Source organism: Aquarana catesbeiana, linkage group LG01 (genome assembly GCF_042186555.1).
Source record: "Aquarana catesbeiana isolate 2022-GZ linkage group LG01, ASM4218655v1, whole genome shotgun sequence".
NCBI classification, from domain to species: domain Eukaryota; kingdom Metazoa; phylum Chordata; class Amphibia; order Anura; family Ranidae; genus Aquarana; species Aquarana catesbeiana.
This window is the reverse complement of record NC_133324.1, coordinates 534,721,365-534,748,208: the sequence shown is the minus strand read 5'-3', so window position 1 is coordinate 534,748,208 and position 26,844 is coordinate 534,721,365. Positions and strand designations below refer to the sequence as shown.

Genomic DNA, 26,844 nt, shown 5'->3' with positions numbered 1-26,844 from the left:
AGTTATAAAAGTTAGTTACAAAAAAAAGTGTAAAAAAACAAAAAAAAAAAAACACATACAAAAATATAAAATAAAAAAAAAAAGTTGTCGTTTTATTGTTCTCTCTCTCTATTCTCTCTCTATTGTTCTGCTCTTTTTTACTGTATTCTATTCTGCAATGTTTTATTGTTATTATGTTTTATCATGTTTGTTTTTCAGGTCTGCAATTTTTTATACTTTACCGTTTACTGTGCTTTATTGTTAACCATTTTTTTGTCTTCAGGTACGCCATTCACGACTTTGAGTGGTTATACCAGAATGATGCCTGCAGGTTTAGGTATCATCTTGGTATCATTCTTTTCAGCCAGCGGTCGGCTTTCATGTAAAAGCAATCATAGCGGCTAATTAGCCTCTAGACTGCTTTTACAAGCAGTGGGAGGGAATGCCCCCCCCCGTCTTCCGTGTTTTTCTCTGGCTCTCCTGTCTCAACAGGGAACCTGAGAATGCAGCCGGTGATTCAGCCAGCTGACCATAGAGCTGATCAGAGACCAGAGTGGCTCCAAACATCTCTATGGCCTAAGAAACAGGAAGCTACGAGCATTTTATGACTTAGATTTTGCCGGATGTAAACAGCGCCATTGGGAAATTGGGAAAGCATTTTATCACACCGATCTTGGTGTGGTCAGATGCTTTGAGGGCAGAGGAGAAATCTAGGGTCTAATAGACCCCAATTTTTTCAAAAAAGAGTACCTGTCACCACCTATTGCTATGATAGGGGATATTTACATTCCCTGAGATGACAATAAAAATGATTTAAAAAAAAAAAAATATGAAAGGAACAGTTTAAAAATAAGATAAAAAAGCAAAAAAATAATAAAGAAAAAAAAAAAAAAAAAAAAAGCACCCCTGTCCCCCTGGCTCTCGCGCTAAGGCGAACGCAAGCGTCGGTCTGGCGTCAAATGTAAACAGCAATTGCACCATGCATGTGAGGTATCACCGCGAAGGTCAGATCGAGGGCAGTAATTTTAGCAGTAGACCTCCTCTGTAAATCTAAAGTGGTAACCTGTAAAGGCTTTTAAAGGCTTTTAAAAATGTATTTAGTTTGTCGCCACTGCACGTTTGTGCGCAATTTTAAAGCATGTCATGTTTGGTATCCATGTACTCTGCCTAAGATCATCTTTTTTATTTCATCAAACATTTGGGCAATATAGTGTGTTTTAGTGCATTAAAATTTAAAAAAGTGTGTTTTTTCCCCAAAAAATGCGTTTGAAAAATCGCTGCGCAAATACTGTGTGAAAAAAAAAATGAAAAAAATATATAATGTGTGGGGGTTCAAAGTAATTTTCTTGCAAAAAAAATAATTTTTTCATGTAATCAAAAAGTGTCAGAAAGGGCTTTGTATTCAAGTGGTTAGAAGAGTGGGTTATGTGTGACATAAGCTTCTAAATGTTGTGCATAAAATGCCAGGACAGTTCAAAACCCCCCAAATGACCCCATTTTGGAAAGTAGACACCCCAAGCTATTTGCTGAGAGGCATGTCGAGTCCATGGAATATTTTATATTGTGACACAAGTTGCGGGAAAGAGACAATTTTTTTTTTTTTTTTTGCACAAAGTTGTCACTAAATGATATATTGCTCAAATATGCCATGGGAATATGTGAAATTACACCCCAAAATACATTCTGCTGCTTCTCCTGAGTACGGGGATACCACATGTGTGGGACTTTTTGGGAGCCTAGCCGCGTACCGCGTGCTGAGAGGTATAGTGAGTATTTTGCAGACCTCACTTTTTGTCACAAAGTTTTGAAAATGGAAAAAAGAAAAAAAAATTTTTTTCTTGTCTTTCTTTATTTTCAAAAACAAATGAGAGCTGCAAAATACTCACCATGCCTCTCAGCAAATAGCTTGGGGTGTCTACTTTCCAAAATGGGGTAATTTGGGGGGGGTTTGTGCCACCTGGGCATTCCATGGCCTCCGAAACTGTGATAGGCAGTGAAGAGTGAAATCAAAAATTCACGCCCTTAGAAATCCTGAAGGCGGTGATTGGTTTTCGGGGCCCCGTACGCGGCTAGGCTCCTAAAAAGTCCCACACATGTGGTATCCCCATACTCAGGAGAAGCAGCTAAATGTATTTTGGGGTGCAATCCCACATATGCCCATGGCCTGTGTGAGCAATATATCATTTAGTGACAACTTTCTGCAAAAAAAAAAAAAAAATGTGTCACTTTCCCGCAACTTGTGTCAAAATATAAAACATTCCATGGACTCAACATGCCTCAAAGCAAATAGCTTGGGGTGTCTACTTTCCAAAATGGGGTCATTTGGGGGGGGGGTTTATGCCATCTGGGCATTTTATGGCATTCAAAACTGTGATAGGTAGTGAGGAGTAAAATCAAAAATGTACACCCTTAGAAATCCTAAAGGCAGTGATTGGTTTTCGGGGCCCCGTACGCGGCTAGGCTCCCAAAAAGTCCCACACATGTGGTATCCCCATACTCAGGAGAAGCAGCTAAATGTATTTTGGGGTGCAATTCCACATATGCCCATGGCCTGTGTGAGCAATATATCATTTAGTGACAACTTTTTTGTAATTTTTTTTTTTTTTTTGTCATTATTCAATCACTTGGGACAAAAAAAATTAATATTCTATGGGCTCAACATGCCTCTCAGCAATTTCCTTGGGGTGTCTACTTTCCAAGATGGGGTCATTTGGGGGGGGGGTGTACTGCCCTGCCATTTTAGCACCTCAAGAAATGACATAGGCAGTCATAAACTAAAAGCTGTGTAAATTCCAGAAAATGTACCCTAGTTTGTAGACGCTATAACGTTTACGCAAACTAATAAATATATGCTTATTGACATTTTCTTTACCAAAGACATGTGGCTGAATACATTTTGGCCTAAATGTATGACTAAAATTGAGTTTATTGGATTTTTTTTTTATAACAAAAAGTAGAAAATATAATTTTTTTCAAAATTTTCGGTCATTTTCTGTTTATATCGCAAAAAATAAAAACCGCAGAGGTGATCAAATACCATCAAAAGAAAGCTCTATTTGTGGGAAGAAAAGGACGCAAATTTCATTTGGGTACAGAATTGCATGACTGCGCAACTAGCAGTTAAAGCGACACAGTGCCAAATTATAAAAAGTGCTCTGGTCAGGAAGGGGGTAAATCTTTCCGGGGCTGAAGTGGTTAAGACAGTGTTCAAATCTAGTACAACTGATAAGATATCTGCCTCCAGACTGGGTTAATTATGGTAAACAACTTCCCAACCCCTTTATAACAGAGAACTAAGAAGATTTTTTCCCTGCTTTAAGTGCCAGAAAAGGATCTAAAAGCTAAGCTGCATTTTATTTTTTTATTTTAAGTTATGCTGTTAATGGGGACATGTAACAATTTTAACAATTTGGCTGCAAACGTGGAAATACTCCTTAAAGTGGTTGTAAAGGCAGAATGTTTTTTTATCCTAATGCATTCTATGCATTAAGATAAAAAAGCCGCCTGTGTGCAGCAGCCCCCCTGACACCTACCTGAGGTCCCTCGCTGTCCAGCGATGTCCACAAGTGTCTCAGTCATCAGAGATTCTCCCTCCTGATTGGCTGAGACACTGCAGTGGCACCATTGGCTGCCGCTGCTGTCAATCAAACTCAGCCAAACAGGGGAGAGAGGGGGTAGGGCCAGGTCTGGGCTCTGTGTCTGAATGGACACAGTAGGAGCTGTGACTGGGCTTGGGTGTCCCTATAGCAAGCTGCTTGCTGTGGGGGGACTGAACAGGAGTGAGGGGCCAGGAGAGCTGAAGAGGGACCAGAGAAGAAGCAGATCCAGGCTGCTCTGTGTAAATCTACTGCAACAGAGCAGGTACGTATAACATGTTTGTAAATTCTCTCTTTTTTCCTATAAAAATAACAATCACTTTAAGCTTGTTCAGAATTTAGGAGCATATGTTCAAAGTTGTGTCCCTTATATGTCTAAAACTGGGTTGTAGCTTTCTCTCCAATTTGATTTCACACTTTGTTTAACCACTTGCCTACCAAGCCAATTCTGACATTTCTCTCCTACATGTAAAAATCATCATTTCTTTGCTAGAAAATTACACAGAACCCCCAAACCCCCAAATATTATATATGTTTTTTTTAAGCAGAGACCCTAGAGAATAAAATGGCGGTTGTTGCAATGCAATTAAATTTTTCAAACATGTTTTAAAAAAAAGAAAAAATAACAGTTTTTTCATGCATTAAAAAAAAAAAAAAAAAACTGTAAAGTTATCCCAACTTTTTTGGATAATGTAAAAGATGTTATGCCGAGTATATAGATACCTAATATGTCACGCTTCAAATTTGCACACACTCGTGGAATGGCGCCAAACTTTGGTATTTAAAATTAAAAAAAATCCCCATAGGCGATGCTTTAACATTTTTTACAGGTTACGTTTTGAGTTACAAGAGGTCTAGTGCTAGAATTATTATTATACTAGTAATGGCGGCGATCTGCAATTTTTATAGGTAAAGGGACACTTTTGACACATTTTTGAAACCATTGACAATTATACAGCGATTAGTGCCATAACAATGCACTGATTACTGTGTAAATGTCACTGGCAGGGAAGAGATTAACACTAGGGGGTGATCAAGGGATTAACTGTGTTCCCTGACTGTGGGGGGAGGGGACTGACTCTAGGAGATGACAGGGTTCCTAGCTATTAGGAACTTGCAATCTGCCTTTCCTCTCCTCACAGAACAGGGATTTGTGTGTTTACACACACACGTCCCTGTTCTGCCTCTCGTGCCCGCGATGGCACTCCACCGCCGGCCACGAGCATCGGCACCCCCGCAATGCAGCAGCACGCGCCTGCCATCTCGCTTAAAGGAGCCGACGTACAGCTACAATGGTTCGCAGAATTGTGCCGACCTGCTGCCGTATAATGATGGCGGCTGGTCGGCAAGTGGTAAAAAAAATAAATAAATATTGTTAATTTTACTTTTATTTTTCTTGTTTGATGCTTTCTTTCTAAATTTTTTTTTTTTTTTTTTTTTTTTATCAGTTTTATTCCTATTACAAGGAATGTATACATCCCTTGTAATAGCAATAGTGTGTGACAGGTCCTCTTTACAGTGAGATCTGGGGTAGGTCCCCATATCTCGCCTCTAGGCTGGGAAGCCTGAAATAAAGGATCCTGGATTCCCAGCCGAGGCGGCGGCATTTTTTCAAATGCAGAGGCCGAGCGTGATGTCATAACATCACTCCCGGCCTCCGAACGATAATAGAGAATCCGGGGACCATCTAGCCCGCCGGAAATCTATATGGTAAACATCCGGTGCCAATCGGTTCCTTCTCCGGTTTGCCGATGGCAGGGGCGAGCCGGGAGAAGCACCGGAGGGTGGTGGGGGGAGTCCCCTCCCACCGCCTATAAGAACAATCAAGCGAATGAACATCATTCAGATATCACTGCTCAAACCCGACAACGTCATATGACGTTGGGCAGGCGGGAAGCGGTTAAGTATACTATGTTGCACAAATTTTGCATGCTGTGGTACAGTTGTTGCTTCATCATTGTCCATTTTTCCTTTTTTTTCCCTTAAGGGATAATCCTGAAGTTGTTTCTAAAGAACAACCAAGGTCTCCAAAGCCACCTCCAGAAGAGGCTCAGATAGCTGCAGCTTCAGCAGCAATGACCAGACTTAAGTCAATGCAAGGAAAAGGCCAGTCACAATCCAAGAATGCTAATCAGATACATGGTACGTACAATACCTTGAAATGCTGAAGGCAGTAACTGTAGCAAAAATCTAGAAAATCTTATAAAGAACATAATGGCACATTGGTTTTGTGTACAGTAGTTGTAGAACTGTATTATTGTGTTTAAATAGTAACCTGTGCACCTTTCCCATGTTACAAAAGTTACATAGTTGTTGAGGTTGAAAAAAGACACAAGTCCATCCAGTCCAACCTGTGTATGTGCTTATACAGTCAGGTCCATAAATATTGGGACATTGACACAATTCTAATCTTTTTGGCTCTATACACCACCACAATGGATTTGAAATGAAACGAACAAGATGTGCTTTAACTGCAGACTTTCAGCTTTAATTTGAGGGTATTTACACCCAAATCAAGTGAACGGTGTAGGAATTACAACAGTTTGTATATGTGCCTCCCGTTTTTTAAGGGACCAAAAGTAATGGGACAGATTAACAATCATCCATCAAACTTTCACTTTTTAATACTTGGTTGCAAATCCTTTGCAGTCAATTACAGCCTGAAGTCTGGAACGCATTGACATCACCAGGCGCTGGGTTTCATCCCTGGTGATGTTCTGCCAGGCCTTTACTGCAACTGTCTTCAGTTCCTGCTTGTTCTTGGGGCATTTTCCCTTCAGTTGTCTTCAGCAAGTAAAATGCATGCTCAATCAGATTCAGGTCAGGTGATTGACTTGGCCATTGCATAACATTCCACTTCTTTCCCTTAAAAAAACTCTTTGGTTGCTTTCGCAGTATGCTTCGGGTCATTGTCCATCTGCATTTGAAGCGCCGTCCAATGAGTTCTGAAGCATTTTGCTGAATATGAGCAGATAATATTGCCCGAAACACTTCAGAATTCATCCTGCTGCTTTTGACAGCAGTCACATCATCAATAAATACAAGAGAACCAGTTCCATTGGCAGCCATACATGCCCACGCCATGACACTACCACCACCAGGCTTCACTGATGAGGTGGTATGCTTTGGATTATGAGCAGTTCCTTTCCTTCTCCATACTCTTCTCTTCCCATCACTCTGGTACAAGTTGATCTTGGTCTCATCTGTCCATAGGATGTTGTTCCAGAACTGTGAAGGCTTTTTTAGATGTTGTTTGTCAAACTCTAATCTGGCCTTCCTGTTTTTGAGGCTCACCAATGGTTTACATTTTGTGGTGAACCCTCTCTATTCACTCTGGTGAAGTCTTCTCTTGATTGTTGACATTGACACACATACACCTACCTCCTGGAGAGTGTTCTTGATCTGGCCAACTGTTGTGAAGGGTGTTTTCTTCACCAGGGAAAGAATTCTTCGGTCATCCACCACAGTTGTTTTCATGGTCTTCCGGGTCTTTTGGTGTTGCTGAGCTCACCGGTGCGTTCTTTCTTTTTAAGGATGTTCCAAACAGTTGATTTGGCCACACCTAATGTTTTTGCTATCTCTGATGGGTTTGTTATGTTTTTTCAGCCTAATGATGGCTTGCTTCACTAATAGTGACAGCTCTTTGGATCTCATATTGAGAGATGACAGCAACAGATTCCAAATGCAAATAGCACACTTGAAATGAACTCTGGACCTTTTTATCTGCTCCTTGTAAATGGGATAATGAGGGAATAACACACACCTGGCCATGGAACAGCTGAGCAGCCAATTGTCCCATTACTTTTGGTCCCTTAAAAAGTGGGATGTAAATACCCTCAAATTAAAGCTGAAAGTCTGCAGTTAAAGCACATCTTGTTCGTTTCATTTAAAATCCATTGTGGTGGTGTATAGAGCTAAAAAGATTAGAATGGTGTTGATGTCCCAATATTTATGGACCTGACTGTACATTAATAGTACATTGTATACCCCTGTATGTTGCGGTCGTTAAGGTACCCATCGAATAGTTTTTTTTTTTTTTTTTAATTATCGATGCTCCCTGCTGATACCACTGCTCATGGAAGATAATTCCACATCCTTACCGCACTTACAGTAAAGGACCCTCTACGCAGTTTAAGGTTAAACTGCTTCTCTTTTAATTTTAGTGAATGGTCGCGTGTCTTTTTAACCACCTCAAAACAGTGCACTTACACCCCCTTCCTTCCCAGACCAATTTTCAGCTTTCAGCGCTCTCACAGTTTGAATGACAATTACTCATTCATGCAACACTGTACCCATATGAAACTTGCGTCATTTGTTTCACACAAATAGAGCTTTCTTTTGGTGGTATTTAATCACTAGTGTGAAAAAAAATGCCTTTTCTTTGTTTCTATCATAAAATTTTGCTAATTAGTAAGTTTTATTCATAAATTTTGGCCAAAATTTATACTGCTACAAATCTTTGGTAAAAATAACCCAAATTAGTCTATATTATTTGGTATTTGTGAAAGTTATAGAGTCTACAAACTATGGTGCCAATCACTGAAAATTGATCACATCTGATCAGGCCTTCAGTACATCAGGTGAATCTCATTTCTTGAGACACTAAGCCTCGGTTCACACTGGGACGACTTGTCAGGCGACCTAGGTCGTCTGACAAGTAGCGTCCCGTTCAGTACAATGGAACCGTTCTAATCGGAGCGACGCAAGTCGCTCCGACTTAGAAAAAGGTTCCTGTACGAATTTGGGGGCGACTTGCATAGACTTCTATACAGAAGTCGTTTTGCAAGTCGCCCCGGCAGTCGTGTGCAGGTCGCCTCGGTGAGGCGACCTGCAAGTCGTGCCGCCTCTGGTGTGAACCGAGGCTAACAAGTCAGGAAAGTACAAATACCCCCCAAATGACCCCTTTTTGGAAAGTGGACATTCCAAGGTATTAAGTAAAGCTGGCCATACACCTATAGATTCTCTGCAGATTTTCTATGGTTAGATGGAAAAAGTGGGAGATTCCTCCATCCATACAGTTTAGCGAACATGGAGAAATCTGTTGCACTTTTTCCATCTAACCATAGAAAATCTGCAGATAATCTATAGGTGTATGGCCAGCTTAAGTAGCATGGTGAGTTTTTTTGTTGTTGTATTTTTTTCCCACAATCCTTTGCAAAATGAAGATTATTATTATTTTTTTTTTTTAACAAAATTGTCAAACTATCAGGTTATTTCTCACACACAGCATATGCATACAACAAATTACACCCCAAAATACATTCTGCTACTCTTCCCGAGTATGGTGATACCACATGTGTGAGACTTTTACACAGCCTGGCCACATACAAAGGACCGGCATTGAAGTAGCACCTTCAGGCGTTCTACGAGCATAAATGATACGTCTCATTTCTCAACCACCTATTACACTTTTGAAGGCCTTGGAGCACCAGGACAATGGAGTTGCCCACAAAATGACCCCATTGGGGAAAGCAAACACCCCAACATATAATCTGAGGCATAATGAGTCTTTTGAACGTTTCATTTTTTTCCAGAAGTTTTTGGAAAATGTGGAAAAAAATGTATAAGATATTTCTAACATGTAGCATGTATATAGCAAAATTTACACCCCAAAATACATTCTGCTACTCTTCCCGAGCATGTCGATACCACATGTGTGAGACTTTTACACAGCCTGGCCACATACAGAGGCCCAACATTGAAGTAGTACCTTCAGGTGTTCTAGGAGCATAAATTACACATCTCATTTCATTCTTACCTATCACACTTTTGAAGGTCCTTGAGCACCAGGACAATGGAATTACCCACAAAATGACCCCATTTTGGAAAGCAAACACCCCAACCTATATTCTATGAGGCATGGACTGCAAATAGGTACTCGGGTACTATGATGGGCTGGAGACAGGTACTCTTGTAACTTGATGAGCTGCAGACAGGTACTCGGGTACTCTGATGGGCTGGTGACAGGTACTCGGGTACTCTGATGGGCTGGTGACAGGTACTCGGTTATTCTGATGGGCTGGTGACAGGTACTCGGTTATTCTGATGGGCTGGTGACAGGTACTCGGTTACTCTGATGGGCTGGTGACACGTACTCTGGTACTCTGATGGGCTGGTGACAGGTACTCGGGTATTCTGATGGCCTGGTGACAGGTACTCGGGTACTCTGATGGCCTGGTGACAGGTACTCGGGTACTCTGATGGCCTGGTGACAGGTACTCTGGTACTCTGATGGCCTGGTGACAGGTACTCGGGTACTCTGATGGCCTGGTGACAGGTACTCGGGTACTCTGATGGCCTGGTGACAGGTACTCGGGTACTCCCAATGGCCTGGTGACAGGTACTCATGTACTCTGATGGCAGGTACTCTGATGGCCTGGTGACAGGTACTCTGGTACTCTAATGGCCTGGTGACCAGAGTACCTGGTGGGTACTCTGATGGGCTACAGATAGGTACTCGGGTACTCTGGTGACTGGTATTTGGGTACTCTGAAGGGCGGTGACAGGTACTCGGTATTCATATGGACTGTGACAGGTACTCGGGTACTCAGATGAACTGTGACAGGTACTCATATGGACTGTGACAGGTACTTGGGTACTCAGATGAACGGTGACAAGTACTCAGGTACTCATATGGACTGTGACAGGTACTCGGGTACTCAGATGAACTTTGACAGGTACTCGGGTACTCTGATGGGCTGTGACAGGTACTCGGGTACTCAGATGAACTGTAACAGGTACTTTGATGGGTGGTGACAGGTCCTCTTTATGGGGGGGGGCAATCAGTGTAATTGGTGTACACTGTAAGCGGTAACAAGATGTTACCGCAATCTCCTTCTCTCACACGATCGGTGTGTGAGGAGGAGAACCCGGTAACATCTCGTTACGGCGGTTTGTTGACATTTAGTGATCGGCTGTGAAAGGATCACAGCCGATCACGTGGTATACAGCCGCCAGCCAATGGCTGTTTACCAGCGTCAGTGACGAGCAGTGTTCCCAGGAACATGCCACCACCGACGTGTACACGCAGCGCGCTGGAGATCGCGCGCATGCGCTGTTCAAAGTGGAGCGGTACCACCTGTCATCGGCCGTGACTTAATTACGGCTGATCACGTGGTACACAGCCATGCCCAATGGCTGTTCACCCCCCTTGGTAGCGAGCGGTGTGTCTGTGACACGCCGCCACCGAAGGAACAGGGATGCGCGCACACGATTGTGCGCATTCCCTGTTTAAATAGAGGGCCGTCATATGACGCCCTTCCAGAACAAGAACCGAACCGCCTGCCCATCATATGACAGCAAGCGGTCGGCAAGCGGTTAAACTCACTTTCACTGAAGAGTTTTTTTTCCCTATGCTAGGGTCGCCTGTACGGTATTTGTACATTGATATCATATCCCCATCGCAAGCGTCTCCTCTCCAGAGAGAATAAGTTCAATGCCTGTAGTCTTTCCCCATAGCTGAGATCCTCCAGTCCTTTAATTAACTTTGTTGCTTTTCTCTGGACTCTCTCCAGTTCCAGCACATCCCTCCTAAGGACTGGTGCCCAGAATTGAATGGCATACTCCAGGTGTGGCCAGACCAGAGTCTTGTAGAGTGGGAGAATTATCGTTTTATCTCTGGAGTGAATCCCCTTTTTAATGCATGCTGATTAGGGATGAGCCGAACACCCCCTGGTTCGGTTCGCACCAGAATCTGCGAACGGAACGAAAGTTTGCGCAACCTTTAGAACCCCATTAAAGTCTATGGGACTCGAACGTTCAAAATCAAAAGTGCTAATTTTAAAGGCTAATATGCAAGTTATTGTCCTAAAAAGGTTTTGGGGACCCGGGTCCTGCCCCAGGGGACATGTATCAATGCAAAAAAAAGTTTTAAAAACAATCGTTTTTTCGGGAGCAGTGATTTTAATGATGCTTAAAGTGAAAAAAAAAGTGAAATATTCCTTTTAAATATCATACCTGGGGGGTGTCTATAGTATGCCTGTAAAGTGGCGTGTGTTTCCCGTGCTTAGAGCAGTCCCTGCACAAAATGACATTTTTAAAGGAATAAGTCATTTTTTTTTTTTCAAAATTATTTATTTATATCAGGAAACCAGTTCACCAGGATACATATACATATAACAAGGTATAGTTGCAATTACAACAATCACAACAGAGGATCACATGTAGTAATTAAGATTAGATGAACTGAACATGAGAAAATGCTCAACATAACTATAACCTTTGTGTGGTCTATAAACGGTTATTGGTGTGGGGAGTTTATTTATTATAGTCATGTGACACACGTATGACCTGTCTTTTCATTTTCTTTATATAACCGTATATCTTGTTTTTGAGTCCAGGTGTTCCTGGGGATCATAATCCTTACGTGAATGATTCCCTGTCAGTTTTGTATTTTCCAAAGATAGAGAAAATAGGTATCAGAAAATCAGAAAAGAAATAGACAAGAAGAGGTTGAAGGATGGAGCAAGAGAGAGAGAGAAGGGGTGGGGAGGGTAAGGGATAGAGGGAGGGTAGGTGGGTAGAAGGGGGAAAGGGGGGGGGAGAGCGGGGGGGGGGGGGGGAGGTAGGGTTGGTATCTCGCAGAGATGGGAGAGGGCAGTCTTCAGTTATTCTCCAGTTCTAGACATCTAATGAGGAATGGAGTCACCCGCGAGAAGGGTTTTCCCCTCCTCCGAGTACTTGAAGATGTTCCAAAGTTGCCAGGTTTTGGTGTATTGCTCCTGTCTATCTTGGCTTGTGAGGATTAAATCCTCCATCTGGTTTATCTCCTCAACTTTTTGAAGCCAAAAGGCTATGGATGGTGCGTGAGGGGATTTCCAGAAGGATGGGATACATGCCTTCGCTGCATCTAATAAATGTCGTATGATTGATTTCTTGTAGGACCGTGCTGGTATATCAGTCGCATGAAGGAGAAAATAAGCTGGGTCATCAGGGACAATGCGATCAGTGAATTTTTGCATTATCTGACGTACTTCTCTCCAGAAAGTCTGGATCCGAGAGCAGGTCCAGAAAATCTGGATGAGCGTACCTCTATCTTCCTGGCATCTCCAACAGGCGTCTGTTGAAGAGGGGAAGATTGCTTTCAGAAGAGCAGGGGTTCTGTACCAGTGTGTAAGGATTTTATAATTGGTTTCCTGGATTTTGGTACAGGTAGAGGATTTATGCGTGAACATTTTGTGAACAAGATTTGTTGTTTTTTATTGGTTGTGAAACTACAATTTAGTTCTCTTTCCCATCTGGTGAGGCTTTGTATCTGATAGTCTCCCGGCGGAGTGATGAGTAATTTGTACGTGAGTGAGAGTGCGTGTGGAAGATTCCCTGATTCCGAGCAAAGAGCCTCCATGGTTGTGAGTGGTTGCTTAGCATCCTGGGGAGGCGGCAAGGAGCGTAAAAAGTGATGGAGCTGCATAGCTCTGAAAAAGTCTAGTCGGAACTGACCGTCAGGGTCGGTAAGTTCCGAGATTGTCTTCCACCTGCCCATAGTGCTAAAGTGATAATACAAGTAAAAAGGCGCAAAGCACAGTTACCTTGAAAGTAAAACCGATTAGTCCAGAAACTGAAAACTGTAAAAATGCATGTGTAAGTTCATGCATATATACTGGGAGTATATACAAGAGGTCAGTCAGGGCGGCCACCAAAGGAACCAAAAGCAGGGTCCAGCAAGCTAAAACAACAACAAGGAGAGGGGCGCCTCTGAGTATAAATCATAAATAGATTTTATTAAAACAACAATATCCACTCACATGGAAGTTGGAGAAGTTGCATTAGGGTCGGTTGGCTGGGCTGGAGAGATGCGGTGGAACTACAGGTCACAGCGGTTCCTGCAGGGCATGCCAGGTCCAAAGAGGATTAGTTCTTGCAGCCGGGTTCAGTCTCTTGCAGCGAGCAGTCCAACACAAATCCTGCTGGGTTGGGAGCCAGGTTATGTCCCAGATGCACAGATAGGGGTTCCAGGGAAGGAAGGGAGAGATGTGTAGGACGCCAGAGCATCCGTTCAGCCGTGCTGCTGCTCACTGATAGAATGGTGTGAAGCCTCTAGGAAGGGAAAAGGCCGGCCGAGCCGAAGATCTCAAACAAGGCTTGGAGAGCAAGTACAGCGTGGCGCCCGGTGATGACGTCACACGCATGGGACGCGTTTCAGAATAGGCTTGCCATTGGTGGACGAATGGCCGCATTCCTTTGTCAAGCATAGGGAGAGGAGGACACAGTGGGCTTATATAAGCTGAAAAGAGGGGGGGCGGGGCCGGAAAGTCCGTGATTTGCATAAAAAATAGGTAATGGGCGGCATTGGATGGCAGGGGGGATAAAAACAAAAGGACCTTACAATGACAGTGCAGAAAAAATAAAAAAGAGAATATATGTATATAATTTTATAACAGGGCTCCAATTAAGACAAAACATTGTGAATAAAACCAGGTAAGGTAAGATAAATTCAGGAACAAGCATTTAAAACATCATGAGGAAATAAATCATAAGGTACAGTGCAATAAAACAGTTTAAATAAATATAAATAAATATACAGTAAATACAATAGACTGCCATAAGATGTTATGTATAGAGAGTGGGAGATGACTGTCAAGGATAGGGGATTAATAGTTGTAGTCTGCACCGTCTGGCGTGCAATATGGAATAAAACAATGTAAATTTAATTAATAAATTATAAATTAATCCTGGGACTATGATTACAGAGAATATGGAAATAAACACTGATGGATTTTAGTATTTCAGGGTAGGTGGGGGGAGGGGGGGGAGGGGAGATATGTACATATATAAATGTGTGAGGGGGAGATGCACATGCACATATACATATATATAAAAAAAAAAAGAGGGGGAGAAAGGGAAAAGGAAAAGGGACCACTGGAATAGCACCAATACTTACTAAAAAAACGAACCCACCACCCCCATGTTTAGAAAAAAGACGGAGGACCTGTGGTAAACAGATGATGACAAGGGTTAAATATAACATTAGAAGAGATACATATATATACACATATATACATACATATATACATATATATATACACACCTATATACACATACATCTACATCGAACCAAATAGTGAACATGATAGATATAATCTCATATAATTATTGACATGTTAGTGCACCTATGGAGAGCTGCGTATACGTGCACACAGGCCTACAACTGAGACAAAATTTCATGGTAGCTGTAAAGTGGTAAGAGGAAATGTTGTTATAGGACTGTGAATATCTCTATTCCTTCATTGAGGCCGCCAGGGGAGAGTACATCTAAGCAGTATATCCAGAAAGTCTCTCTGGCGCAAAGCTTTTTGAACCGTTCAGCTTCTGACATGTGTTTAGGGATTTGTTCAATAACCCAAACAGACAGACCGGTGGTAGATTTGTTGTGACACTCGGCAAAGTGCCGAGGGACACTGTGTTTGTCCTTACCACCCTCAATGAGTCGTCGATGCTGGCCGAACCGCTGCCTGAGTGGGCAGATAGTTCGCCCAACATAGATTAACCCACAAGGGCACGTGAGGCCACACACTACAAAATTAGACGAGCAGTTATAGAATTGTTCCAATGTATAAATTCTGCCTTTAGATAGAAAAGATTTTTTGCCATGTTCCACAAACATACAAGTCTTGCAGCGGGCTTTCTTACACTGATACATGCCGACTAGTGGTATGAGGGTGGTGGGGTTGGAAATGGGCTTGTCGATGGGCAATTTACTTGGGGCAATCCTATTTTTGAGACTCGGAGCCTTTCGGTACGTGATTCTGGGTATAAGCGGAAGGGAGGTTTTCAGAAGTGGATCCTGTAGCAAAATGGACCAGTGTTTCTTTAGTATATTTTCCATTTTTTTGTACTGAAAATTGAAGGTAGTGATAAACCTAGTGGAATGATCTGTTATCTCTTTATCTTTTTTGGCAGGTTTGCCTTTAGCGTAATAGTTGCATGCTTGATCAACTAGATCTTTAGGATAGTCCTTGTCGGCGAACTTCTTTTTAAGTTGTATACTCATGGTGTCATAGTCGCTGTCTAGGGTGCAGTTCTGTCGTAGGCGACAGAACTGACCTTTAGGTATGTTTTGTGTCCATTTTGGATAGTGGCAACTCCTATAGTGCAAATAGGAGTTGCCAGCGGTAGGTTTGATGTGTTTTTTTGCGATAATCATGTTGTCTAAATGACCCAGATCTAGATCTAAAAAGGCCAGATTAGTAGGATCGACAACGTGATTGAAAGACAAGCCGTATGGATTGGAATTGCAATGTTGGACAAAAAGGGAAACTAGGTCGACAGGGCCATCCCAAATGATGATTATGTCATCAATGTAGCGGCCAAAAAATACAATATTGGCACAGTGGGGGTTGTTTTGTGTAATGAAATTCTTTTCCCAATAACCCATCGCCAGTTCCCTTAGTTTGTAGGTAGAAGTCGCCATTGAAATCGAAATAGTTATGGGTGAGGCAAAAATTGGTTGCCTCCAAGATGAATGCAGCTTGTCTGGGGTTGATAAAGGGATCTTGTGCGAGAAAAAATTCTAGCGCAAGTAAACCAAAAGAGTGTGGGATTGAAGTGTAAAGTGATGTGACGTCCAGAGATAACCAGAGGTAAGATGGTTCCCACTTGTAAGATGCAAGTAGTTCCAACAAGTGTGAACCATCTCTGATATAGGACGGTAATTGTTTAACAATGGGCTGGAGATATAGGTCAATATATTGACTAAAACCGGTAGTAACACTCTCCATGGCAGCCACAATGGGCCTGCCAGGGGGAGAAGTGAGACTCTTGTGGATTTTAGGTAAGTGATAGAAATATGGGATCTGGTAAAAGTTTTTGGTGAAGAAAGAGGCTTCCGTTTTGTCGATCACTCCGCCATTAAGAGCTGATTTTACCAAAATGTTAACTTCAGCGGCAAATTCAATGGTGGGGTCCTTGGAAAGTTTTTTATATGTAGTCTCATCTGAGAGGAGTCTAAGGGCTTCGTTAATGTAATCTGCCTTGTTTTGCAGGACAATACCTCCCCCTTTGTCCGCTGATTTGATGATAATGTCAGCCGAGTGTGTTAGGGAATCCAGAGCCTGGATTTCAGAAGCTGAAAGGTTGTGTATATGAGAAGGTATCGTGGTAGAAGTCTGGCAAAGTTTCAGGAAGTCAGCATATACTACCCTGTAAAAACTTTCCAGGTAAGGGCCTTTTGACTGGGCCGGATAGAAGATGGATTTAGGTTTCAGTGATGAGTGTAAAATAGGTGGTGACGTAGCAAGGTGTTGAGTAAAGAGACTAAGAGTGTCTCCTTCATTCGTTATGGAATCTAATATGTCTATGATGTCCCCATCATATTCAAACATATCTGTGGAAGGACTGGTGGGAAGAGGGTCCAGGCACACTTCAGTAGGTTTGTGTGATTTGGCATGGAAAAACCTTTTGAGGGTCAAGTTGCGAATGTATCTGTTTAAATCTTTAAATAAAAGGAAAGGATTGGGCTTATTAATAGGGGCAAAATTAAGGCCTCTGCTAAGTAGGCTAATGTCTGCGGGGGAGAGTTCGAGAGATGATAGGTTGAAGATTTTTACAGTTTGCAGAGCTTCGGTGTATTTGTTTCGGGACTTTTTTCGTCCTCCTCTGCAGCCTCTCCGGTGAGTTTTCGTTTTCTCCGGTTGGCTCGAGGAGGACTGGGGACTAAAAAAGTGTTGGACTCTGTGGTGGTGGGGGAACCCGATGTGTGAGGTTTAGGACATTCAGTCGAAGGTTCGATAGTAACAATGGGGGTGTTGGAGGCAGATTGGACATCCATAGCTAAATCTAATGATTTCCTGACTGAGATAGATGTAGACATCATTTTGGAAACAGGGTTGGGCACAGGGGCAATATCATTTGTGATGTTATCACGTCCCCTTCCTGTATGGGAGGGCCTGTTATAAAAATTATTAAGATCATTAAGCAGTTTTCTGGATTTGGTTGTAGGGATTCTGTTAGTTGGATGACTAATGCGAGTCATAGGAACAGTACCAAGTGAAGAATTTCTATAGGGAATAGAAATGCTCATAAGGGGTGGAGGCGGATGATGTTGGGACAAGGGTGTGGTGGGAAGTAATGGGCGGGGGCGGGGGGAAGAAGGGGCCAAGGGGGGATGGGAGGAAGAGGGTACAAAAGGTGGTTGGTTGGTGGTGGATGCGGGGGGGGAAAAGGGAGGGAGGGGGACAGGGTAATCTGGTATCAGATGGGGGAGGGGGTTGTTGAGATTTAGATTTCCAGTTGAAAATTCTATTCAAATTAAAGTCGTCTAGTGCTAAAGTGAGAGGCTTGGTACAGACCCTCCTCTTTCAGGTTCAAGAAACTCCTATCTCGTGTCCCTGGCTTAAATTGAGGGTTACCTAAAATAGGTCTGAGTGGGGAGTTACGTGAGAAGTGAGGAGAGTTGTGTATCAGGTGTGAGCAAACCCGGACTGTGTTACCAATTAAAGGGTGACGTGTAATATCCGTTGGGAGGGGGGCGTGACACCATGGAGCTCTAGACAGGGGGAACTCAGTCTGTGCCTGTTCGAGTCTTGTCCACAACTTGGTGTTTGCATGACGACACCAATCTATAAGTCTACTCAGGTGGGAAGCTCTATAGTAATTTCGAAGATCTGGCATAGCCAATCCCCCGTTAAGTTTAGGCAGCGAGAGGATCCCCCGGTGTAGACGTGGCTTCTTCCCCGCCCATAGGAATTGTATAAAAGCTGTTCTGATCTGGTTAAAATAGTCTGCCGGGATGCAGATTGGAATAGCCTGCATGATATATATGAATTTGGGTAGTATCGACATTTTGAGAATGCTGCAGCGGCCAAACCAAGAGTGCAGCCCTCCGTTCCATTTGTCTAGTAATTGTTTGACCTTATTTAAGAGGGGCAGAAAGTTGAGCTTGAACAGTTGGGAAAGCTTTGGGGGTATGAACGTACCCAGGTACTTCAGGGCTGTAGAGGACCATTTAAAATGGAAGCCAGATTGGAGGTGTGAGAGTTGTGTTGTAGGGATTCCAATGCTCATTGCCTCAGATTTGCTGAAGTTAATTTTCAGGTTAGCTAGTTGGCCGTAGGTGTGAAATTCTTTCATAAGGTTAGGGAGCGAGATGATGGGTTTTGTAAGGGAGAACAGCAAGTCATCCGCATATGCAGAAATCTTGAATTGTTCTCTGTTGATCTCTACTCCTGTGATGTCGGGATTTAGCCTGACGTGACATAGGAAAGGTTCCAGGGATAGAGCGAAGAGCAGCGGCGATAGTGGGCATCCCTGACGTGTCCCGTTGGTAATTGGAAAGATTTTCGACATTACCCCGTTAGCTCGAACGACCGCTGTTGGGTTCAGGTAGGCTGCCGATATCCAGTTTAACATTCTGTCTCCCAGGCCTATGTATCTCAGTGTTGCGAACATGAATTTCCAATTTACTCGGTCGAAAGCCTTTTCGGCATCTGTCCCGAGGAACACGCATGGGGTTTTAGTGCTGTTTGCGATGTGTATTAGGTTGAGGACTTTAGTCGTATTGTCCCTAGCTTCCCTCGTCGGGACAAAGCCTACCTGGTCTAGGTGTATTAGCTCGGGGAGGTGGTGTTGCAGTCTTGTGGCAATGATCTTTGTGAAAAGTTTTAGGTCTGTGTTCAGGAGGGAGATTGGGCGGTAAGACCCACACAGGCCTGGGTCTTTACCTTCTTTCGGTATGACTGCGATTTGCGCTTGTAAGGTAGCTCTATGGAGCTTATTACCTGAGCCTAGAGCGTTATAGAGTCTAACCATGTGTCCGCCTAGGGAGGGCAGGAAGGACTTGTAATAGGTGGTGGTGAGGCCATCTGGTCCTGGGGCTTTACCTGTTTTGGAGTTTTTTAATGCAATTTGTAGTTCGGGCAGGGTGATAGGGTCATCTAGAATTGATTTAGCGTCTTCCGGAAGAGACGGCATGAGGGAGGTCGTTAAGTAATCTGTTGTTTTCTCTGAGGGAGTGTGTGTTTCAGTCAAGTTGTATAAAGACGAGTAATAGGAGCCGAATTCCTGTGCTATTTGTTGGGGAAGAGAGATTTTCTGACCTGTAGTCGACGTGATATGTGGGATATATGTAGCAAGTCTTTGTTCCCGGAGGGACTGAGCCAACAACCAACCGCATTTGTTGCCTGATTCATATATTTTCCGTCGGGTAATCTGAAGTGCCCCTTTTGCTTTGTATCGTAAGAGGTCAGTGACCTGCATGCGAACCAAGTCTAATTCTGATCCTACTTGTTTTGTGGGTGTTTGTTTATGGCGTGTCTCTAACGATTCTAGTGTCTTAAGTAATGTTTTTCAGTTGTGCAGTCCTCTGCTGTTTGATGCGTGAGCCATGTTTGATAAGTATCCCCCTAATAACGGCTTTGTGGGCTTCCCAAACCAAACCCGTGTCACTATCAGGGGTATCATTAGAGGCGAAGTAGTGACCTATTTCTTTAGTTACCTCAGCTATGATTACTGGGTCTTTCAGAAGTCCCTCATTCAGTCTCCATGGTGGCCTTTGAGTTCGCAAGGGGTCAGAAAGAGCATAGCGGAGGGTTATCGGGGCGTGGTCCGACCATGTAATTGACCCTATTGTGGTTTCTTTGATCGCTTGTAGGTGTCTGTGGGGAATTAGGAAGTAGTCAATTCTAGAATATGACTGATGTGGCTTGGAGAAGAAGGTGTAGTCCCTCTCTCCTGCATGGAAGAGACGCCAGACGTCGATCAATTGTATAGAATGCAATGTCGCACTAATACCTTTGCGTAGGTCTCGAGAAGTCGAAGACACCCCAGTGGAAGTGTCTTCTGATGGTGTGAGTGGGATGTTCAAGTCTCCTCCTATGATCAATTGTCCGTCAGAGAATTGAAGAAGTAGGTCATCATAGATGCATTTAGGTTTCTGTATGGGGCCATTTCTTCTGGGGATTTCCATGAAGGTATCATCGTGGATTGAAGACAACATGTACACATCTCTTTTGTCTCTCCACTTCACTGCCAAAATCTCGTTGTTTCGTAGACTTGCCGTTTCTCCTTTTCTCAATTTCTTATTGACCAGACTTTGAGGAAGCCCTTCCGGTTCTTTTTTACGGTACCACATGCAGGCGTCTTCTTCCGATGAAGGTTGTGGAACAGGGGCAGAGATGTGTAGAAGTTGTCTACATACAGGTGGTAGCCTTTCTCCAGTAGGGGGTATGTGAGGTCCCGAACAATTAGGGGGTTGCAGCTGGGTGTCTTTCCCTTCGTACACTTTGAAGGCATACATGTAACCTGTGACTCGGTCACATAATTTGTATACCTTCACCCCATAGCGGGCCCTTTTACTGGGAATATATTGTTTTATTTTAAGCCTGCCACTACACTTAACAAGGGACTCATCCACACATATGTTTTGGTCCGGGCTAAACTGCAGGGGGAATAGTGCAGAAAAATAATTTAAAAGTGGCTGAATTTTGAAAAGTCTGTCATAGTTTGGGTCATTTTGGGGAGGGCACTGGGTATTGTCATTGAAATGAAGAAACCTCAATATCATGAGGTATCTGTTTCTGGGCATTACCTTGGAGAATACTGGCATGTGTTGGAGGGGGTGGGTTGACCAATAGGACATCAAAGTGTTTTTTTTTGTGAGTCCCATATTAAATGGGAGCCCTAAAAAAAACCTTCAACTCCTCCACCGTTAGGTCTCTCCACTCATAGGGACGGGCATAGTAGGACGTTGGATTATTCAAAATAAATTGCTGTGCATAAAGGTTGCACTGGGCCACAATATTTGACAGCATGTCCTCGGTAAAAATTAAATTAAAAAAATCTATTGGGGAAAAATTCTCCGTGTTCACCTGGACTCCTGGCTGGGCAGTGAAAGGGGGAATGTTGGCTTCTCCTGAATTAGAAGGAAGCCACAAGGGGTTCTGCAGGGCATAGGGAAGGCTGGCATGGGTCCTTGGCCTTTCTTGCCGAGGCACTGCGGTGCTGATGGCTGGCACTGCAGTGCTGGTGGATGGGACTGCGGTGCTGGTGGATGGCACTGCGGTGCTGGTAGTTGCCACTGCCTCCTCACCAGAACGCCTTCGTTTGGCGGGCCGAATATCTTCCTCCTCTGAGTCACTCAGTGTTCCACTACTGAGGACTGGCTCATAATTTATGTCCGACTCAGAATCGGAAAGGGAATCCGAAAAAGAGCGCTCCCCATTGCTCTCGTCGGCCTGGGACAGTATTTGGTACGCCTCCTCGGCGGAAAAGCTTCTTTTGGACATGGTTGCTAAGCCTGCACTGATGGGCACTGATGAGGCGGCACTGATGAGCACAGATGGGCACTGAGGTGGCACAGAGGGGCACTGATGAGGTGGAACAGATGTGCACTGATGAGGTGGAACAGATGTGCACTGAGATGGCACAGATGTGCACTGATGAGGTAGCACAGATGTGCACTGATGAGGTGGCACAGATGGGGCGGCACAGATGGGGCGGCACAGATGGAGCAGCACAGATGAGCACTGATGAGGTGGCACCGATGGGCACTGATGAGGCGGCACAGATGTGCACTGAGGCAGCACAGATGGGCACTGATTGGCACAGGTGGGCACTGATGAGGTGGCACAGGTGGGCACTGATTGTGCAGATGTGCAGTTGGACACTGATCACCGCTGGGCAGACAGGTGGGCACCGATTGGCACAGGTGGGCACTGTACTGATGGTGCACTGTACTGATGGGGCACTGTATGGATGGGCACTGTAGGCACTGTATAGTAGTTTTTGTAACTCACAGATCGCTGACAGAAACTCTCTCTCCTCACACGCTGTCTTTGTGTGAGGAGAGAGAGCCGGCAATGAGAGATGATCTCAAATGTTTACATTTGAGATCATCGCTCATTGGCCATGGCGATCGCGCTGTAAATGGCCGCTGTGATTGGCCATTTACAGCGATCTGTGATTGGCTGTGTCCAAGGGACATGGCCAACACAGAATTTCCCCGTTGCTACGGCCGGATGTCAGGTGGTTAAAACGCAATGTTTTTGGAAAAAAAAAAAACACTTTTTAAAATTTTAATGCACTAAAACACACTATATTGTCCAAATGTTTGATGAAATAAAAAAATGATCTTATGCACATGCTTTAAAATTGCACACAACCCTTGATCTGACATTCGTGGGAATACCTCACATGCGTGGTGAAATTGCTGTTTACAAAGGACACGAGACCGACACTTGCGTTCACTTTTGCGCGTGAGCACAGGAGGACAGGGGTTTTTTTTTTTGGTATTATTAATTATTTTGCTTTTTTATTTTATTTTTAAACTGTTCCTTTCCGACATGTTCCCTCACACTGCTTGTAAAAGCAGTCTAGAGGCTAATTAGCCGCTAGGATTGCTTTTACATAGCCAACCGCTGGCTGAAAAGAATGATACCAAGATGATACCTAGACCTGCAGGCATCATTGTGGTATAACCACTCAAAGTCCAGCAACATACCAGTACGTTGCTGGTCCTTGTTGGGCATACATTTTGTATATATATATATATATATATATATATATATATATATATATATATATATATAGATATATATCTATATATATGTGTGTGTGTGTGTATATATATGTATATATAATATATAATGTTCTTTTTGTTCATGCAGCCTGTGGGGTGAACAAAAAAGAGTTTGATCGGTGGATACGCCCACCATTAGAATACCGCCCTTCATCCACCCACTTCTAATGATGGGCATACATGCATCATTTTTTTTTTTTTAACTGGTGGTGAAAGTCACCTCCTACAGCGATGGAGTCACTGATTTACGTATCGTGAGAGCAAATGCTGTTGCTGTCAAGATAAAAAAATCAGTGCTGCAGCTGAATGGCGTACCTGAAAAGCGAACAATGGTAACAATAAAACATTAACTCAATAAAACAACTTAATTTTTTATCCCAATCTGTGCCTTAAAAATATATGCCAAAGCATGAGGGCAGTCCACCCCTAATGTTAGGATCAAATCGCCCCTCCACCCCTGCCCCCATGCTTTGGCATATATGCTCTTTTTTTTAACTGATGGTGAAATCACCTCCGACAGCGCTGGAGTCGCGGCTTTACGTATCATGGGAGCAAACACTGTTGCTGTCAGAATAAAAAAAACGGTGCTGCTGATGAATGGCATAAGCAAATGATGGTTAACAATAAAGCAAAGTAACATTACAGTATAACAGTAAGACATACCATACCTGCAAAGCAAATACAATAAAAACACAGTAAAAATAAAACATTACAGTTCTAAAATACAGTAACGATACAGTCACCGATGCAGAGACCAGGTTGCTCAAGACAGGAGGGACAATAAAAGCGGTTGTCACGCCTTAATCTGCCTTTTCTGTAGACACGACATCTTCTTTGGGGTGTTTTTTGGGCAGAGGTACCAGGGAGGACATACGGAAAATGTCTCTTATGCAGCCGGCTGGCTGCATTTGTGTTGAGAAGTTGGGCCACAGCACTGTCTGGAAACAGAAGGGCTGTGATGATCTCTTTCTGGAATTTTAGGAAGGATAGAGTTCGCCCTGATGCTTTGTATAGCACATAAGCATTCAGCAGAGCCAATTGGAATAAATATATAGACACTTTTTTGTACCAGCATTTGGCCTTGTGGGCAATTAAGTACGGTGCAAAAATCTGGTCGTTGAGATCCACCCCTCCCATGTTAAGGTTGTATTTATGGACACAGAGGGGTTTCTCCACAACACCAGTCGTCGTTGGAATTTGGACTGTCGTATCTGCGTGAAGGGAGGACAGAACGAAAACATTCCAATTTTATCCCTCCACTTCACTGTAAGCAAATTATTACATTTCAAGCAGGCTCTCTCCCCCCGTCTGAGTCGGGACTCTACAAGCCTCGGCAATTAGATGACACGGTGCCACATGCGCCAATTCTACAATCAAAAATGTGACTAAAAAGTGGCACGCTTGTGTAATACTTGTCCATGTACAAGTGGTACCCCTTTTCCGAATAAGGGTGACACCATGTCCCGCACAATCTTACCAGCGCGCTCCCTATGTAGTATGGGCAGTTTTCCGGCTCCACGTGACCAACTTTTCCCTCGTAAACCATAAAACTATATGTTTAGCCTGTTGCCCTGTCACAGAGCTTATACATCTTGACACCATATCTGGCACGCTTGCTGGGAAGATACTGTTTGATTGACAAGCGACCAGAAAATGTAATCATGGACTCATCAACACAGACAATTTGATCGGGAGTAAACAAAGCTGCAAACTGTTGGTTGAAGTGGTTTACGAGGGGCCAAATATTGTAGAGCCAATCAAATCCAGGGTTACCCGAGGACAACAGAGTTTATTGTCGTTAAAGTGCGTAAATCGCAAGATCTGCTCGTACCGTGTCCTGGTCATGCAAGCAGAGAACACGGGCATCTGATGAATTGGATCAGTGGACCAATATGACCGCAATTCACTTTTTTAGTTATGCCCATGAGGAGGGTTAGGCCCCGGAAGGTCTTATATTCAGAGACCGTAATAGTTCTCCAACCTCTGGCAAGGGTCAACTGGGGATTAGCGGCGATGAGTTGACCAGCATACAAATTGCTTTGGTCCACAATAGATCTATAGAGATCTTCCGTGAAAAACCGCAAATAAAAATCAAGTGACGTAAAATCAACTGTTTCCACCTGAATTCCGGGTTGACCAGTAAATGGGGGAAGAGCGGGTGCTGCAGAAGTGGTGGGCTCCCAATTCGGATTGGCAAATGCAGCGGGAAGGGCACTATGGGCTAGACGGGCCTGTGTTTGTCATCTTGGTGGCTGCGGGACACTACTTGTGCTTGCCACTGCACCAGCTTGAACTGCACTTATGGGACTCGCCACATCACCAAGTGTTACTGCAGTGCTGGATGCACGACCAGGATGCACTAGGCCACTGGTGCTTGCCAGTTCACCAGAAGGATGAGCGGCACTAGTACTGGCTCTCTGCTCCATACGAGAGCCCTGCGGTTCTTGCACCTCAACAACAGCAGAAGAACGCGGTTGGGTACGCCTAACCTTGGCAGGGACCACTACTCCATCCTCAGAGGTATCTGTCAGGGTGCTGCTGTCTACCGGTTAGTATTCTAAACCAGAATCTGACAGATGGGTGACTTCCTCTTCACTCTCATCTGTCATGCTTAGAAACGTTTAGGCCTCTTCACTACTGTACCTTCGATTGGACATTGTGGCTTCTAAATTTACTGGTAAAACAAGTGAAACTCGCAGGAAAAAAGAGCACCTGATTGTCAGCGACTGCTTCAAATGCTACCAAAAAAAAAAACTGTTAGCGTTCGGAGAGATCAGGCCTGACTCTGCGAACGCTGCAGCTATGTGTTTTGTGACAGTGATCGATTGATACTGCACTTGGGTGGGCTGGGCTGGGGGGGGGGGGGCAAAATGCAGATGCTAGCAGGTATCTGGGCTGATCCCGCCAACGCTGCATTTTTGGGAACCCTAAACTACTGGGGACGCTAATATAGTTCTGATCAGATCAAAGATATCGATCCGTTCAGACACTATACTACTAAGGGAGGTATATGGTGCGTGCATGGGTGTTAGCGCTACTGGCACTAATCTGACGCTGCCTGGGGCGGACACAGACCTAACTGACGCGAAAACCAAACTGATGTCACCCGCCAGGCGATCAGGGGGTTAAACCTTTATTCAGCAATATATGGCGGGTACCCTGATGCTATAAAAACCTGACTTTGACAGTAACTAGCCAACTGGCTAACTACACACTGACAGGGGGTGATCAAGAGGTTTAATTAGGGGGGGTCCCTAGACCTATCTGGGCGATCGGGGGGTGAAATGGGTGCCTATGTGCATCTGCATAGGGTGCCTATGTGTACTGTCAGTGTAGTGTTGGTGCAACTCACGTTTGAATGTCCTCCATCCTCTCTATGGAACGGAAAAGAATTCCAGAGGGAGATAACATCTCTTCCCCTGCCTGTAAACACTTACAGGCAGGGGACAGTCTCCCATTCGCCAGAACTGATCACCAGGTGCAGGCCAGAAATCATTGGCCTGGGCCTGGAGACTGATCGGTTCTAAAGCAAATCCGATCGCCAAGGATGCGCGCGCTCACCCCCTAGGCGGCCGCGTGCCCGGCGTACAGCTACAACGCCTCGCCCAGGAGAGCCAACCTGCCACAGTATAACTGTGGCGGCTGGTCCAAAACCGGTTAAAGGACCTTTGTTCTCCTAAAGGGTATCAAGCCAAGCAGAGGCATCAACAGGAGTATCAAAAAAATGTGTCTGGCCTCCATCCATAATGCGTAATCTGC

The 26,844-nt window shown here is 44.0% G+C and overlaps 1 protein-coding gene across 3 annotated transcripts in view; it reads left to right on the top strand.

Moving 5' to 3' along the window:
* The window catches only part of UBXN6 (UBX domain protein 6), a 404,520-nt gene that overhangs the window by 112,572 nt on the left and 265,104 nt on the right, over positions 1 to 26,844 (top strand). For all 3 annotated transcript variants that reach the window (XM_073594809.1, XM_073594795.1, XM_073594802.1), the window contains one exon: positions 5,563 to 5,717. In XM_073594809.1, the coding sequence (XP_073450910.1) occupies positions 5,563 to 5,717 (155 nt within the window). The remainder of the gene's footprint in view (positions 1 to 5,562; positions 5,718 to 26,844) is intronic.